The 16927-nt window shown below is 41.8% G+C and overlaps 1 protein-coding gene across 2 annotated transcripts in view; it reads right to left on the minus strand.

Moving 5' to 3' along the window:
• Positions 1-16927, minus strand: part of LOC134218367 (serine-rich adhesin for platelets) — a 428012-nt gene that overhangs the window by 266757 nt on the left and 144328 nt on the right. For both annotated transcript variants that reach the window (XM_062697307.1, XM_062697308.1), the window contains exons 2-4: positions 10499-10613; positions 516-1091; positions 296-444 (exon numbers count right to left, since the gene is read on the minus strand). In XM_062697307.1, coding sequence (XP_062553291.1) covers positions 296-444; positions 516-1074 — 708 coding nt within the window. In that variant the 5' untranslated portion in view covers positions 1075-1091; positions 10499-10613. The remainder of the gene's footprint in view (positions 1-295; positions 445-515; positions 1092-10498; positions 10614-16927) is intronic.

The following is a 16927-nucleotide window of genomic DNA, read 5'->3' on the forward strand; positions in this document are numbered from 1 at the left end:
AAAGTGGCATAAACAGTGCCAGCTATAAATACCTCTCGAAACGACTCGCTCGTATTTATAGTTGACGGTATTATGTGGGTATTATTTTTAAACCAATTTGGATTATTTTGAAATATATTTGATTACACGCGCGTGAAAGCAGTGAACGCGCGTACTTGGTGGTGCACGTGAAAAGGTTAAGCCGTGAATAAAAACCCATGCTCAAATAATATGAAATAAAAAGGGTAGCTCATAAACAAAAGGGAATGAATTGCATTGTTGTATCTCGTTGCAATTGATAAATAATGTATCGTACCTGATAACTTATTAGCAGAGGCGTATCTGGTCCATTGATTACGGTAATATTCTCGTCTTCACCGTCGTCGAAGCTTTGGTTCATCACAATGCTAGAGCTTTCGTCATCCAGCGAGCTGAGCAGAGGTTCACTTTGGCCCGAAGTCTCACCTATTGGTGGTTAATAAAACAATATAGAGATAAGTAAGCAATTCACAAGCTTCAGCTTCAGGCATACTAACCCATATCAATCGAATCGTTAGTCTCGGTGTCGGTCGTTGTGGTAACGTTCGTCACATGCGTCGAAGCCGAATCCGTGGACGTATTGATCGTCACTTCGGACGTCGTCGACGAACCCATGACCACCACTTTTGGTACGGCGGACGATGAGGACGAGACCACCGCACCGGAATGGCCAACCGGATTCGTGACCGATGGTGCACCGGTGCCAGCAATCGAAGCCGATTTGGGCGATTTACTGATGCGGGCTTTCTGGAAATAGAACCTCCGCAAGGCCGTACTCGGGTTGGTGTGCGTCGACGCCGATGATGAGGATGACGGGGGAGTGCTAACGGCGCCTTCCGTTTCGGACGAGCCGCTCGAGTTGGCCGACGGGCTGGACGGACATGTTCCGGCGCTGTTGTGTACCGTTGCACTGGTGGTGAAAGTACTGCCACTGCTTCCGGCGATGGTGGCCGCTGCCGTGATGGCCAGAGGCGAAACCTTACCGACCGGACTCGGACTGCTGCACGACGACGCGATGTCCATCGGTTGCTGGGGCTGCGTAACGGACACTGTCATTGCACTGTGGTGTGGCACTGTAAAAGATAAATGATAATGAATATATTAGCTCAAATATTGTTTAAAATAATTATATTTGTTAGTTAGCCTTTGATATGGAAAAATATTATGTTTTTCAGATTCCCCTCCGTCCAAAGACAAATTCATACGTTTTCTACCGGCGACATTTAAAGTAACTGTTTTTATTTGTCAGAAATTCAACTAGAAAAATCATCTGACCTGACCTGACATCGAACCCGCCTTTCATGGTTGGTGTATCGTGATTTCGCAGTCTCTAATTGAATATCATTGAAATAACTCTGTCTCTAAGCGTATGCTTATCTTCCCTAAAGATTATGAAAGTCACACAATACTCTTCAATTAAACTAAAGACTTATTTAATGTCGTGGCAATGCTTCTGATGGCTGACGATGGTGTTCCCCCTTCGACCCTAATGACAATAACAACAGGTCAACAAATTAATGGCATAAATTGATCAAGTTTCCTTGGCTCCTGTTGTAGCGTAGAACAAATCTGGTGTGTTGTCAGTATCGCGGTAGTAAAAAGTTCCACTGTCTTCTTGATTAAATCCCAACATGCAATCCCGCCGTTAGCCATCGTCCACCGTCCCACGAACCAGTTTATCACTTCTCTAAACGGCGTTTCTGCCACCTTCCGCGCGCTGTGGTTTCTATTTCGAGCTTTCTCACGTTGATCCGCCTTCGCCGATTTATACGTACAACGTCCGCCTTTCGTGAAACAAGCGGCGCCTCATCCCCTTCGGTCACATCCGGTCTTTTATCGTGATCCGCCATACGGCAAATGTGTCTCAAGGTCGGAACAGCGAAAGTGACTTCTGCTGTCACCGAGCCATCGGATTGTACCTGCTTAACCCCCGTTGGAGTCAACAGATCATAAAGCTTTGGGAGCTCGGAAGCTCTGACGGATGGATGGATTGATGGGTGGAAAGGCAAATAATACTCGTTCTGCTGTGGCACACGGTTTTCATACTTATTTCACCCCAACAGCCGAGTGGATTCTAATGGAACTGCTCGTTCACTTTTCCAGGCAGGATTTTTGCTCTGGATATTGGTCGTGTTCTCTTCCAATAATGTGGATGACAATTTGCTTTCCATTTTCTAAGTGGATTAGGATGTCGCGCAAGTTCACCACATCACGTCGTCTCGAGCATTTACTCCGAAATACGACAAATCGGCTTACACAAGCATGTTTCGGCAAGTCACAGCTTGATAATTGATTATATAGGGTTTCTTACCCCATTCCCGGCAGAACATGCGTAGAGCAGTATTGTTTTATCGATATTTCTTGCAGAAAAATCTGCTTCACGTGAATATGTTAGGTCATGTAATATTCCGATGCGATTATAATCTGTTTGAAAATAAGTCTTTGCTAACTACCTAGGTATATTGAGAAAAATTATTTAAGCTCTTTTAGTTGAATGTCTTCAACTGTCTAAGACGAGTCAAGTACTTTCCATTTAATACCACCACGTTTTGTTATACGTATACTTTGCAGATACGTATTTCGACCTCAGCTGTGAGGCAGTCTTCAGTGTCTCGTACTTGACTTCCGTCGCCGAGTCAAGTACGAGAGTCAAGTACTTATCTGCAAAGATAACAAAACGTGGTGGAATTAAATGGAAAGTTATAAACTCGTCTTATACACTAATTAATGATTTGTGTGTATTACTTCTACGTGAAGTTAAACGATTTACAATGATATGGAAATGCTAATGTCATCTTCCAAACTAAGACCTACATGTTCATGATAGAATTAGAGGCGAAAGTATAGAATTGATAGTTCCGTTAGGATGCGGCAGGCATGAAGAATGTTTTTTATAGAAGTCGATTTGAAAGCGAGCGGAGGACAATATTTGTGATGGCACATATCGCACGACCTTCCTTCTGTCAAACTCCCGTATGAAGGGGGAGATATATCAGCTTCCAACCTGGTATATCATCGCCGTCTAATATTTTGATTCCAACAAGTTATAGTTCGAATAAAATAGGATCAAGTATCGAAGAGCATAACGGAGCCGAATTCAATGTAAAAATTTCAATACATTTCGATAATTGTTTGACGTAAACTTGATCATTCTTCTTTATATTATCATGCTAATGGCAGCCATGGATTCACCTTTCAAAATATATGACAAAGTGTTTTACACATATTTTTCTAGTCTTATGTCCGATTTGTGATCTTCACGGCTCATTCGAAAGATAATGAGTAGCTCTTAAGCTTAAGATGTTCGACAGAGCTCAATCTTATTGGAAAGCATGTTGAAATTTGAACCAAATTTGTCATTTTTGGTAAAAAACTAACATAATTTTTTAAACCTAAATTCTTCGAAAACGGGCCGACAAAGTTTCAAAGCAAGTGTGAGCATAGGACCCTAAATCCATGCCTTTTTTCATATCATTTTTGAAAATACGGTGAAAAAATCTTGATTTGTACATATTTACCGAAACAGTGAGAAACGGGGAAGGGTCGTTTGGCCAAAACGCTATAAGCACAGCCAAACAGACATAACACACTTGCAATTCTCATCGTTCACTGATTTACTGGTCAATTTATATAATCATTAGTTGGTCAATCACTCACAAGTGGCAAAGCCATCTCGTTCGTGATTTGCCCAACTAAGTGAAAACAACAGATGTCGTTAATGTTTGTACGACGATGAATTTGATGAGTGAATGCTCAATGTGTTATGTCTGTTTGTCTGTGCTATAAGTGTACTTAAAATCTCGGATTTGTAAAAACCTGCTAAAACGAGTTTAGTACTCCCCATTTAATTCCACTACGTTTTGTTATTTTTGCAGATACGTATTTCGACTACAACTGTGTGTCCATTAACACTGAAGACGACCACACAGTTGTGGTCGAAATACATATCTGCAAAGATAACAAAACATAGTGGAATTAAATGGGGAGTACTAAACTCGTCTTAGAAGGTTGAATACATTCCACTAAAAAGAGCTTAGAATATTTTTTCGGATTTGTATTTAATCTACCGTGAACTCTCGCTTACTCGATATTCTTTAAGTCGAAATAATTTCTCAACGCATTTTCACCTCGCTAACTAGATGTGGTCAGAATCATTTCACACGAGCAATATATATGATGACGGGCCATTTGGCCGAATAGTTAAAAAAAAACTTATATTGCGAGCGTTTGGCAAGAATTACAAGAAGTGGGCCGCGTGAAGTGAGGAATGATTTCTCATAAGAAATAAGACGTGAGAGGTAGGAAGTGAATTGAAAAATGAGAAGTAAAAAGAGAGAAGTGAGACGTAAGAATTGAAAAGTGAATAAAGAGAAGTGAAAAGTGAGAAATTTGAAGTGATGAGTGAAAATTGAGGAATAAGAAGAAAGAAATTCGAAGTAAGAAATGCGGAATGAGAAATGAAAAGTAAAAAGTGAGAAGTGAAAAGCAAGTAGTGGAAAGTGAGAAGTGAAAAGCTAGAAATGAATCATTTTAAAAAGTGATAACTGCGAAATGAAAAGTGAGAAGCAAGAAGTGAGAAATTTGAAATGAGAAGTGCGAAATGAAAAATGAGAAGCAGGAAATGAGAATTGAATAGTGAGAAATGAGAAGTAAAAATAAAGAACCAAGAAGTGAGAAGGATAAGACGCGGTAAGACGCGCGGCTACAAAGCAAGACCATGCTGAGGGTGGCTGGGTTCGACTCTCGGTGCCGGTCTAGGAAATTTTCGGATTGGAAATTGTCTCGACTTTCCTGGGCATAAAAGTATCATCGTGTTAGCCTCATGATTTACGAATGCAAAAATAGTAACATGGCTTAGAAACCTCACAGTTAATAACTGTGGAAGTGCTTAATGAACACTAAGCTGCGAGGCGGCTCTGTCCCAGTGTGGGGACGCAATGCCAATAATAATAATAAGAAGAAGAAGAAGAAGAAGAAGAAGAAGAAGAAGAAGAAGAAGAAGAAGAAGAAGAAGAAGAAGTGAAAAGGAGAGGTGTGATTTGACAAATGAGAGGTGAGATATGAAAGTTGAAAATTGTTAAATTAATCCTTATACCTTACATCTTTCTTCTTTTTTTTCTTCCCTCTTTCTTTTGTTTTTCTTCCATCTTTTTTCCTCTTACTTCCTTCATCCTTAAGTTTTCTTTTCCCTTCTTCTTTCATCATTGTTCTTCTGTTCCTCCTTCTTAATTTATTTTTTGGTCTTTCTTCTTCATTCTTTATTTATTCTCTCCCTTGTTCTTTCTCTTTCACTTTTCCACAGAGTCTCTTAATTCTCGTGTATACATAGATGAGACAGTTTGCCATGAGCAATAAAAGCTCACGTAGCACCAGCATGTCTCAATGTACGTCTCATGAGATTCATCTCATGCGCTAAGAATGCATAGCGGCGTTAGTTGGGCGACGATATTATTGAATGAAAATTTCCCGCCCATGCTGTTTTACGCACTTTCGCTGTTGTTTGCAAATGTTTGCCATGGCAAACAGCGCATGAGCTGATCGCATTGAGATGTCTCAATGACACTCACCAAAGTTAATGTGAGGTACACAAGCCTCGTGAGACTCGCGTGCACTAAAATTTATGTGCGCGTAGCATTCGTTGCTCAATCTCTTCCTTTTTGTACGCGTGCATGATGTCTGCTTTTCCATACTTCTTCCACCTCACAGTGATTTTAGTTTCGTGTTGTTCTTCCATGGCCCTCTGCTAACTTTTCAACTTCTATACGATTTCATACTTGTCGCTCGCTTGCGAAAGCTGTCAATTCTGTGCTTAATCGTACTTTGTATAAACGCTCCCTTCCATTTTGAGATTAGGTAGTTTGTCGCACCGATGAGAGCCAATGAATATCAATGAATTACTCCTTATTGCTCTTCCCTTCTTATTCTTTTTTTCTTCTTTCTTCTTCTGTTTTATTTCACACCATTCACTTCTCACTCCTCAACATCTCACTTTCCACTTCCCAATTTCTTATTTCTCACCTCTAGCAAATCGCAAACAGTCGACAATGATGGATCATTTGGTTGACCGCCATTTGACCGAATACCGTTGGGTCGAACAGTTGAAATTTGTTAATTGCTTAAGGGAAGGGAAAAGTGAATAGATAAAAGGTAGAGCTGAGAAGTGAGAAATGAGTTGTTCAAAATAAGTACAGAGTAGTGAGAAGTGAGTACTGACTGAGATATTGAAGTGAGTACAGAGTGCCCAAAGGAGAAGGAAACATGAATAAGGAATCAGGAGAAAAAAATAATAGAAAAAGAAGAAGGGAGAACAAAGAAAGAAAAAGGAAGAAGGAAGAAGGAATAATTAAGAAAGAAGAAGGAAGAGGGAAAAGGGAAAATTAAAGAAGGGAAAATATAGCAGAGAAAATGAAGGAGGGAAAAGAATGAAGGAAGAAGGAAGTAGGAAAGAATAAGAATTAATTTCACAATTTTTAATTATAAAATCTTACTTTTCACTTTTAATTTCTCACTTCTACTTTCTCATTTCTTACTTCTCATTTATCACGTCTTATGTTTCACGCTTTACTTCTCACTCCTTTCTTCTCGTTTCTCACTTTTCACTCCTTGCTCTCATTTCTCACTATTCACTTTTCACTTCGCACATCTCACTTTTTACTTATTACTTCTCACTTGTCATTTCTTGCTTTTTACTCCTTACTACTCATCTCTCTCTTCTCACTTGGCATTTTTTCCCTTTCACTTCTCATTTCTCACTTCTAACTTATCACTTCCTACTTCTATCTTCACACTTCTCACTTCACACTTCTAACTTCTCACTTTTCACTTCTCATTTTTTACTGTGCACTTCCCACTTCTTACGTATATTTCTTTTTAAATGTGAGAAACGTCACTTCTCAATTCTTTATGTCACTCTTCACTTTCCACTACTCGTAATCTAATGTTTTTTTTTTCAACTTCAATCAAACGAATCGGAAAAAAAATCTTTAACCCTATCAAAAAAGACAATGTATCTCATTATTTTAGAGTTATGCAAAGTAATTTAATAGAAAATTGTTTCGGAATTACTTGTAAGAGAAAAATTCCAAGTGGGAATTTATCATTCCACTATCCATAGGAAAGCGTGGACTTCTCTGTACTCGTTTTCTTTTTTTTATCTATTGCATTTCCCACGCTTAGTTTCATAGGGGCGTAACTGTATTAATCGTTTTTTTTCATCGATGTTTTCTTTTTATTGTTGTACCGAATTGCGCTAGTTTGTCGATGATTTAATGGTTTGGTATGATAAAGGATTATTGTATTTTGCACCAGAATCAATAATCACGGTTGTAGCTTTTAAAACAATTGAGTTATTAATTAAATATATAATCGATTAAGAGAAAACGATCAATACAGTTACGCCCCTATGAAACTAATCGCGAGATTTATTTTACAGGCTCAGGCGTGTATAACACTAAACAGAGCCGAGATTCTTTTTGATATTTACAATCGATATCATTATTATTAACAGTTAGTAAGAGGGAAGGGACATGGACGAAGATACTCGTGGTGACTCAAGGTTAGATTGCATTATTTGAGCATGGACGGGGTTGGGATTTAGGTTTACGGTATTTGACTTTTGACTGCTGATGCGTAGCGTCGTGCTCGAGTTATCGTTCTTCAGGGAGCATCTTCCGGATGGCCAGTGCTTTATGGTACACGGAACAATGAGACAGAGACAATACTCGTTTTCTACATTTTGTATGGACAGCTTCAAAGCACAAGAGATGCGTGAAAACTGCGAAAACCTTTTTCGTTGAAGTAGTTATCTACACGATTTTTTGGCATTTGGCGATTTACGCGAATTCTTAGGCTATTTTGATTTTACGGTACATAGCCCCCATAGAGACGTTGATACAATGCTTGATTGTGAAGGCCAATGAATCCAAATATTTCTGGTGGTTTAAGTAAGAATTTTATTATTAACCTAATTTGCGACTCAAGATCTAAAAATGCACCCCATATTCCCTTCCCTGGCTGGCATTTTTCATTCCAGTGGCTTTCTTATCAAATAACTTGATTTTGTCTTGTGTCATTGGCACCTACTATCCTATGTATGCTCTTAGAAAAACCAACAAATTCGATGTTGAGGAAATGATTAGGAGTTTTTTGATCTATTATAATATATCTCCCTTTTTACCAGCTATGCAATTATGGCGTATAGCTAATGGAAGTGAAGGCCAATGTTTGAGTAACAGCTTCTCCCCAACACTTTCAACAGCTTTTCGAATGAAATGCACCACCGAATTGTTTTTTTTTTGTTCCATTTTCATCATTTAATTTATAAATTTATTTATGAAGCTATCAAGTGACATTATATGCACCTTTACGGCATCTCTTTAAGTGCATGTGAGAACTATACTGCCGTAATCTGAAAAAGTGATGTGACAAATTACAACATACATGTTTTTCATTTTTCTGAGAGCTCGATGTATACTACTCGTTGGCATTATTTTGAATGATGAATAGTTTTCTTGAATAGCTTGGATAACCCTAAGAGAAGGCTGGTGGAACGATAATTTTGGGAGAGGAAGGATTCTTCCCAGGCTTCCGGATGGGGATGAATTTCGCTGACTTCCAGGACGATGGGAAGTAGCTGAGCCGGAGACCCTGAGATAAGCGAAATATGCTCGAAGAACGGAGCACTCGTGTGTTTGAGTTCAAGATTCAGAATGTTATCGAAGCCTGGGGCCTTCATGTTTTGCGACGATTTGATATAGGCTGTCAATTCGCCAGCTCCGAGAAGTCGTTGGGAGTTGGATGAATATTGTTTGCATACTCGCCAACAGCTGCTTTGTGCGGGTTGACGATGTTCTTTATTTAACCAGCAAAATACCAAAATTATTTATAACTATACTATACTATAATAGCTGTCTCGCCAAATTTCGTTCAGCCGAAAACTGATTATTTTCAAAATTTATGTTTCATCTGTGGGGGAACCCCTACTGTAGAGCTGGTAGAGGGGTGGCAAACCATTTTAAGAACCTTTCCCATTTTGCGAGACGAGCCAGCCTAGGGCTGAATGTCTCGCTAATAAAGACCAGAGCATAAAATATTCATCTTCATGAAGCAACTTCGGTCCGAATTTTGACAAACATCGCATGAATATTCAAAACATAGAATAACATAGTCAGACGACTACTCCACAAACTCATTCATTCGACTGTCAGTGAGTGTGCCTACTATGTGCAGAAACTAACATAATAAGCATTGTTTATGTTGATGTTTACCGTTGAAAGTGCCTCGCGGTTAAAAGTCGGATTCAGTTCAATATGATACATTACTTTACTCATTTGGAACGTGTTCAGATTTTAGATAATTTATCAATTTGTAAAATGTGCATAAATATTCAATGACTAATATTCAATTGAATATTGACAGTCCAGAGCCGACTATGAATGTGTCTGGAAGTGAGCTGACAAGTGAAGAAAGGTGGAGTTCACCAAAAAAATTATTATTTTACACTCTGAAAAGACAAAAAAAACCTTTCCCGGTCCCAAAAACCCTTGCATTAAAATTTTTACGCCGATCGATTCAGTAGTTTCCTAATCTATAAGAGTCAGACAGACAGAAATTCAATTTCAGCAGAACCTACACCACGGTTTCCGAAAACTAGTATCCGGCTATCTGAGTTATATACCCATGTGTGCACAGTACTTGAGCTATCAGTACACTATTTGACAAGTCAACCTGATTTCTATGTCAATTTCTAATGATTCTAATATCACTGAGAAAATTCTTCATATTGAATATATTTGTCGCACACATGAATTTTTGCAATTTGGGGATCCAAATACATGCAATTTGTATCCACACATAAATTTAATAACTGCATATTAAAGACCACACATACATTTTATTTCATTATTGAGTTAAATAATTTTGTCAATAAAAAATGTTTGATTTTTTGCAGTGTAGATATCCGGATAAACTTGAAAAATGTTTGACATTATGAGCAGATTATAGCAAACTTCTGGCAGTTCTCGTATTCAAAGTTCTCACTGGCTACTTTGTTATTTCCGACTGCTTGAATAAAGTGTCAATGTTACTTCAACAAACGAATATTTATAAATCGTATAAAACCCTTACCAAATCCCTATGAAATATTGACTTATACCAAGTTTCTAGATTATTATGCAGCTATTGTATAGAAATGCTGTATATGATATGGTTTTATGCAGAACTGTACGACTGATTGGGTGTTCTATTGACATCATTCCAACAATTGATCTCAATTTGATCCCCCAATTTTCTTTCGGAAACTCCAAATTCTACAGCTTCAATTTTCCACAGCATAAAATATGCTAGTGCTAGAGACCATGCTGACTATTTTGATTCGTTATTCGGATGGCGTTCACCCGTGACGCGCATCTTTCAAATATATCAGCAGAAGTGTTTGGGACTCCACCTCAATCCGGTAGAGTGTTTCCGCTCCGGAACTCACCTTTGGTTTTGCGTGGCGTGGAAGGGGGTGCTGGTGGTGGAGCCGGTGATCTGGAGTAATCTCCTCCTCGCTGCTGGTAACATCGGGAAGAAGACGCACGTTCGACACTTTCAGTCTGCAAAACGAGACAACGGAGAGAAAATAAAATCATTACGATATGATACAAACATCTGGCTAACGCGTTGGTAAATATTACATGCGCTGTCTGTGCATGGATCACGCTCTCGTTTCAATGGGTTTATTCTGGTGCTACGTGGATGAAGATAAACACGTTGAATTGTATTTATGGAAAAGGGAAGCGGAAAACGTGCGCAAATCTGTTCGATTATTTATTTACCGTTCGGATCATAAAGATATCACTCGGAAAATTTCACCAATAGCTAAGATGTTTGCTTAGCCATGACTTCATTTGGACAGGTCTTGGAGAATATCGATTCATGCAAGAATGGAGCCCTCCCAACTGAATATAATAAAATTGTGAATTCAAAAGACTTTTCTGTTGTTTAATATCGAGTGTTGAATAGTCCACTGAATGCACAGAAAACTATCAGCGTATGAGTGCCTTCCGGAAAAGATTCCTAATTTTCTTGTTAATGTCGAGCATTGTTCTTGTTATAGGAATCTTTCCATTCACACAATTGCAGACATAAAAAGTTTTCGGGAATAACTGGAAATAGGGTATCGGACCACTAAGGCAACACCCCCTATTCCCCAATAAAGCAAATCGTGTTAAAACCGTTGTACAAGAAAAGAAATCATTGTAATTAGGTTAACTGTTTTAGGCAGATTTTAAATACCAATTATCAGATGATGAGTCAAATTGGATACACCCTGCAATTGTGCAAATCACTTTAAATTTTATCTTGGAGGGAATCATGATACTGCAATAACGCGAACAAAGAATACCGATTGTTGATTGTAATTGCTTCATAGATAATTTAATTTACTTTGAGTGCATTCCACTCACGGCAGCACTATCGATAACGTTTACATTGTTCGGACGGAGAAACCGGCAGGCGATAGATAAAGGTTTCTGTTCGGCTTTCTTCTACAAGTTGTTGCTATTTTCTTCTTCTTATTGAACGCTAAACAAATTTTCTCCTTCCGATATTTTTAACCAGCAATGCATTTTCTGACGGAAATTCGATTCCCATTGCTGTAATGGAAGATAGACTTCACATCACTCTGCCTACCGGTTTATGATTTCTTCACTTAATTGATAACATATAAAATAATGGAGAGTCTTCTGCGCAGCAATACAAAAGCGGAAAAAACTTTTTGCCCGTTTGTTGGCAGGTATGTGATACTGATTTTTTGACAATATATTGCCTGTTATTACGTTTGATTCAATTGTATTGTCTGATTCGAATCATCATAGTGAAAACGACGGCTTCGGCAGCTTTTGTTCTATTATTGTCAGGGGGTTTTCTATAAATAATTACAAGGATGTTATCGATCATTTAGTAATTTGCGTTCTATCATTTAGTAGTTTGTCAATATCTCATTCCAAAAGCTGAATATCAAAATGTGTTGTATGGTGTACTGCTGCGACAAGCTGGAGTGTGAGAACTTTCGAGCGATCACCATCCTTAATGCTGCCTACAAAGTGATATCCCAGATCATCTTCCGACGTTTGTCACCATTAGTGAATGAGTTCGTGGGAAGTTATCAAGCCGGCTTCGTTGACGACCGCTCGACAACGGACCAGATTTTTACTGTACGGCCGTGAATACCAGGTCCCAACGCACCATCTGTTCATTGATTTAAAGGCGGCATACGACAGTATAGATCGCGTAGAGCTATGGAAAATTATGGACGAGAACAGCTTCCCTGCGAAGCTTACCAGACTGATCAAAGCAACGGTGGATGGTGTGCAAAACTGTGTGAAGATTTCGGGCGAACACTCCGAATCGCGCCGGGGACTAAGACAAGGTGATGGACTTTCGTGCCTGTTGTTCAACATTGCGCTAGAAGGTGGCATGCGGAGAGCCTGGTGTAACAGCCGGGGTACGATTTTCAACAGATCCAGTCAATTTATTTGTTTCGCGGATGACACGGACACAAAGTACATGCTGGTGGGCAGAACCGAGCGCGACAGGGCCCGCCTGCAAAGCAGTGTCACGATAGACGGGGATACCTTCGAGGTGGTCGAGGAATTCGTCTACCTCCGATCCTTGCTAACGGCTGATAGCAATGTTAGTCGTGAAATACGAAGGCGCATCATCTGTGGAAGTCCAGGAGGCTCCAGAAGAAACTGCGTTCAAAAAAGATTCGCCACAGCACCAAATGTGTCATGTACAAGACGCTAATAAGATCGGTTGTCCTCTACGGACATGAAACATGGACAATGCTCGAGGAGGACTTGCAAGCAATCGGAGTATTCGGGAGTAGACCTGTGCGCCGAAGTATTTGAAAACGGCGGCGGCGTAAGGCCATTTTTACACCGGCGGCGGCGGCGTCGGCGTCGGCGGCGTCACGCCGTAAGCAATGTACGGCGGCGGCGGCGGCGGCGTGAATCGGCGTGAATAATTTTAAGATGAGAAAAAAAAATCACGTAGCAAGGCTTATCATGCTGACAGACAGACTGATAGTGTGAACATGCTAATAGCTATAACTTGTATCTCCACAGCAAAACTTTACATTACATCCTCCACTAGGATATCGCCGCATCACAGCACATAAGTTCACTGGAAAGTACTTCAGATATAAGTCCACAAATTCGTTTGGAAATTCCTTAAGATATTTCTCAGAAAATTCGAAAAAGAAATTTGGAAAACTAATCAGCCTATCAATTCTTTCAGAACTTCTCCTCAAGAATTCCCTTGAAAATTTATTTGAATATTGCTTCGGAAATTCTTTCCAAAAGTTCCTTCATGAATTTCCATCGGAATACCTACGGGAATACTTTTAGGAGAAATCCTTCGGAATTTGATTTAGTTTTTTTTAAATTCTTTCAAGAATTTCTTATAGGAATTTCTAATAGAAATTCTTTCAGTAATTCCTTAAAGAATTTCTTCGGAAACTCTAAGAAGATATTTTTGGTATTCTTTCGCAATTTCCCTCTGGAAATTATTTAGAACTTTCTCCAGGATTTATTTATTTATCATCAGACTAAGGCCGGGGTGGCCTGTGCTGCAAATAAAAGACTTCTCCATTCAGCTCGGTTCATTGCTGCACTTCGCCAACCACGCAGTCTGCGCAGGGTCCGCAAGTCGTCCTCCACCTGATCGATCCACCTTGCCCGCTGTGCACCTCGCCTTCTTGTTCCCGTCGGATCGTTGTCGAGAACCATTTTCACCGGATTACTGTCCGACATTCTGGCTACGTGCCCGGCCCACCGCAGTCTTCCGATTTTCGCGGTGTGAACGATGGATGGTTCTCCCAACAGCTGATGCAACTCGTGGTTCATTCGCCTCCTCCACGTACCGTCCGCCATCTGCAACCCACCATAGATGGTACGCAACACTTTCCTTTCGAAAACTCCCAGTGCGCGTTGGTCCTCCACGAGCATCGTCCAGGTCTCGTGTCCGTAGAGAACTACCGGTCTTATAAGCGTTTTGTAGATAGTCAGTTTGGTACGGCGGCGAACTCTATTCGATCGGAGCGTCTTGCGGAGTCCAAACTACGTACGATTTCCAGCCACTATGCGTCTCCGAATTTCTCTGCTGGTATCGTTATCGGCGGTCACCAGTGAGCCCAAGTACACGAATTCTTCAACCACCTCGATTTCGTCACCACCGATAGAAACTCGTGGTGGGTGGCTCACATTGACCTCTCTTGAGCCTCTTCCTATCATGTACTTCGTCTTCGACGTGTTGATGACTAGTCCAATCCGTTTAGCTTCGCTTTTCAGTCTGATGTAGGCTTCCTCCATCCTCTCAAAGTTACGTGCCATGATATCAATGTCGTCGGCGAAACCAAATAACTGGACGGACTTCGTGAAAATCGTACCACTCGTGTAAATCCCTGCCCTTCGTATTACTCCCTCCAAAGCGATGTTGAATAGCAGACACGAAAGACCATCACCTTGCCGTAACCCTCTACGGGTTTCGAAGGGACTCGAGAATGCCCCTGAAACTCGAACTACGCACACCACCTGATCCATCGTCGCCTTGATCAACCGTATCAGTTTATCCGGAAATCCGTTTTCGTGCATTAGCTGCCATAGCTGGTCCCGATCGATTGTATCATATGCGGCTTTGAAGTCGATAAATAGATGATGTGTGGGCACGTTGTATTCGCGGCATTTCTGCAATACCTGACGTATGGCGAACACCTGGTCTGTGATAGAGCGTTCACCCATAAATCCCGCCTGGTACTGCCCCACGAACTCTCTTGCAATTGGTGTTAGTCGGCGGCATAAAATTTGGGAGAGTACCTTGTAGGCGGCGTTCAGCAATGTGATTGCGCGGTAGTTGCTACAATCCAGCTTATCGCCCTTTTTGTAGATGGGACACACAACACCTTCCATCCACTCCTGCGGCAGAACCTCATCCTCCCAAACCTTGGTAATCACCCAGTGCAGCGCTTTAGCCAGTGCTTCACCACCGTGTTTAAACAGCTCTCCTGGTAGTTGGTCAACTCCAGGGGCTTTGTTGTTTTTCAGCCGGCCGATCTTCTCCTGGATTTCCTGGAGATTCGGAGCCGGAAGTCGCATGTCCTGCGCGCGTGCTCTTAGGTTCATTACCATACCGCCACCGTTGTCTGCCATATCGCCATTCAGGTGCTCTTCGTAGTGCTGCCGCCACCTTTGGATCACCTCACGCTCGTTCGTAAGAAGGTTCCCGTTTATGTCCTTACACATATCAGGCTGTGGCACGTGGCCCTTACGTGAACGGTTCAACTTCTCATAGAACTTTCGTGCGTTATTAGCGCGGTACAGTTCCTCCGTCTCTTCACGGTCTCGATCTTCCTGCTGGCGCTTTTTCCTCCGGAAAATCGAGTTTTGTCTGTTCCGCGCCCGTTTGTATCGTGCCTCGTTCGCCCTCGTGCGGTGTTGCAGCAATCTCGCCCATGCTGCATTCTTCTCCTCAACTAACTGCTCACATTCGCCGTCATACCAGTCGTTTCTTCTGATCCGGAGCCACCGTGCCTAGTGCAGCGGTTGCGGTGCTTCCAATGGCGGATCGAATATCTCTCCAGCCATCTTCAAGAGATGCTGCGCCTAGCTGCTCTTCCGTTGGGAGTGCCACTTCCAGCTGCTGCGCGTAGTCTTGGGCTAGTCTACCGTCTTGTAGCCGCCCAATGTTAAGCCGCGGCGGACGACTCCGACGCGTGTTGATCACCGTCGAGAGTTTTGAGCGCAGACATACTGCGACGAGGTAGTGGTCGGATTCAATATTCGCACTGCGGTAAGTGCGTACGTTCATGATGTCGGAGAAGAATTTTTCGTCGATTAGAACGTGGTCGATTTGGTTTTCCGTTACTTGATTAGGTGATTTCCATGTGGCCTTGTGGATATTCTTACGGGGGAAGAAAGTGCTTCGGACTACCATTCCGCGGGAGGCTGCAAAGTTTATGCATCGTTGGCCGTTGTCGTTCGATACGGTATGCAGACTATCCGGTCCGATGACCGGTCTATACATTTCCTCCCTTCCTACCTGAGCGTTCATGTCACCGATGACGATTTTGACGTCCCGCAGTGGGCATCCATCGTATGTCTGCTCCAGCTGCGCATAGAACGCTTCTTTCTCGTCGTCGGATCTCCCTTCGTGTGGGCAGTGCACGTTGATGATGCTATAGTTGAAGAAACGGCCTTTTATCCTCAGCTTGCACATCTGCTGCCACCCAATCACGCGTTGGCGCATCTTTCCCAGCACTATGAAGCCGGTTCCCAGCTCGTTGGTGGTGCCACAGCTTTGGTAGAAGGTAGCCGCTCGATGCCCGCTTTTCCACACTTTCTGTCCTGTCCAGCAGATTTCCTGCAGCGCTACGACATCGAAGTTGCGGGGATGTAATTCATCGTAGATTATCCTATCGCAACCTGCGAAGCCTAGCGACTTGCAGTTCCATGTTCCAAGCTTCCAATCGTGATCCTTTATTCGTCGCCTAGGTCGTTGCCGATTGTATCGAGTCGTATTATCTTCTATGTCGTTCGTAATAGTTGTTTTAAAGGCGGCTTATTGGGCCTGCGCAAACCTCCTGTCTCGTCGGAGGGCCGTCGTGTCAGGGCTGTTTAGCGTCCCACCTAACACCAGGACTTGGGCTTGTGCGCTTTGAGCGGCACACGGTCGCTTTGGCGGAGCCTACTTGCGGATACATGCAGCTTTTTATAGAGGTTTAACAGCGCCCACTGTCAAACCCCACCACATCCTAGGCAGGCGCCACAACTCGCAGATGGCCTGGGGAGGGATCGTCAAGCCCTTTCTCCAGGAATTCTTTCTGAATTTCCTATAGGAATTCCTTCGGACATTCCTCCGGAAATTCCTT

The sequence above is a fragment of the Armigeres subalbatus genome, chromosome 2 (assembly GCF_024139115.2).
Source record: "Armigeres subalbatus isolate Guangzhou_Male chromosome 2, GZ_Asu_2, whole genome shotgun sequence".
Classification (NCBI taxonomy): Eukaryota; Metazoa; Arthropoda; class Insecta; order Diptera; family Culicidae; genus Armigeres; species Armigeres subalbatus.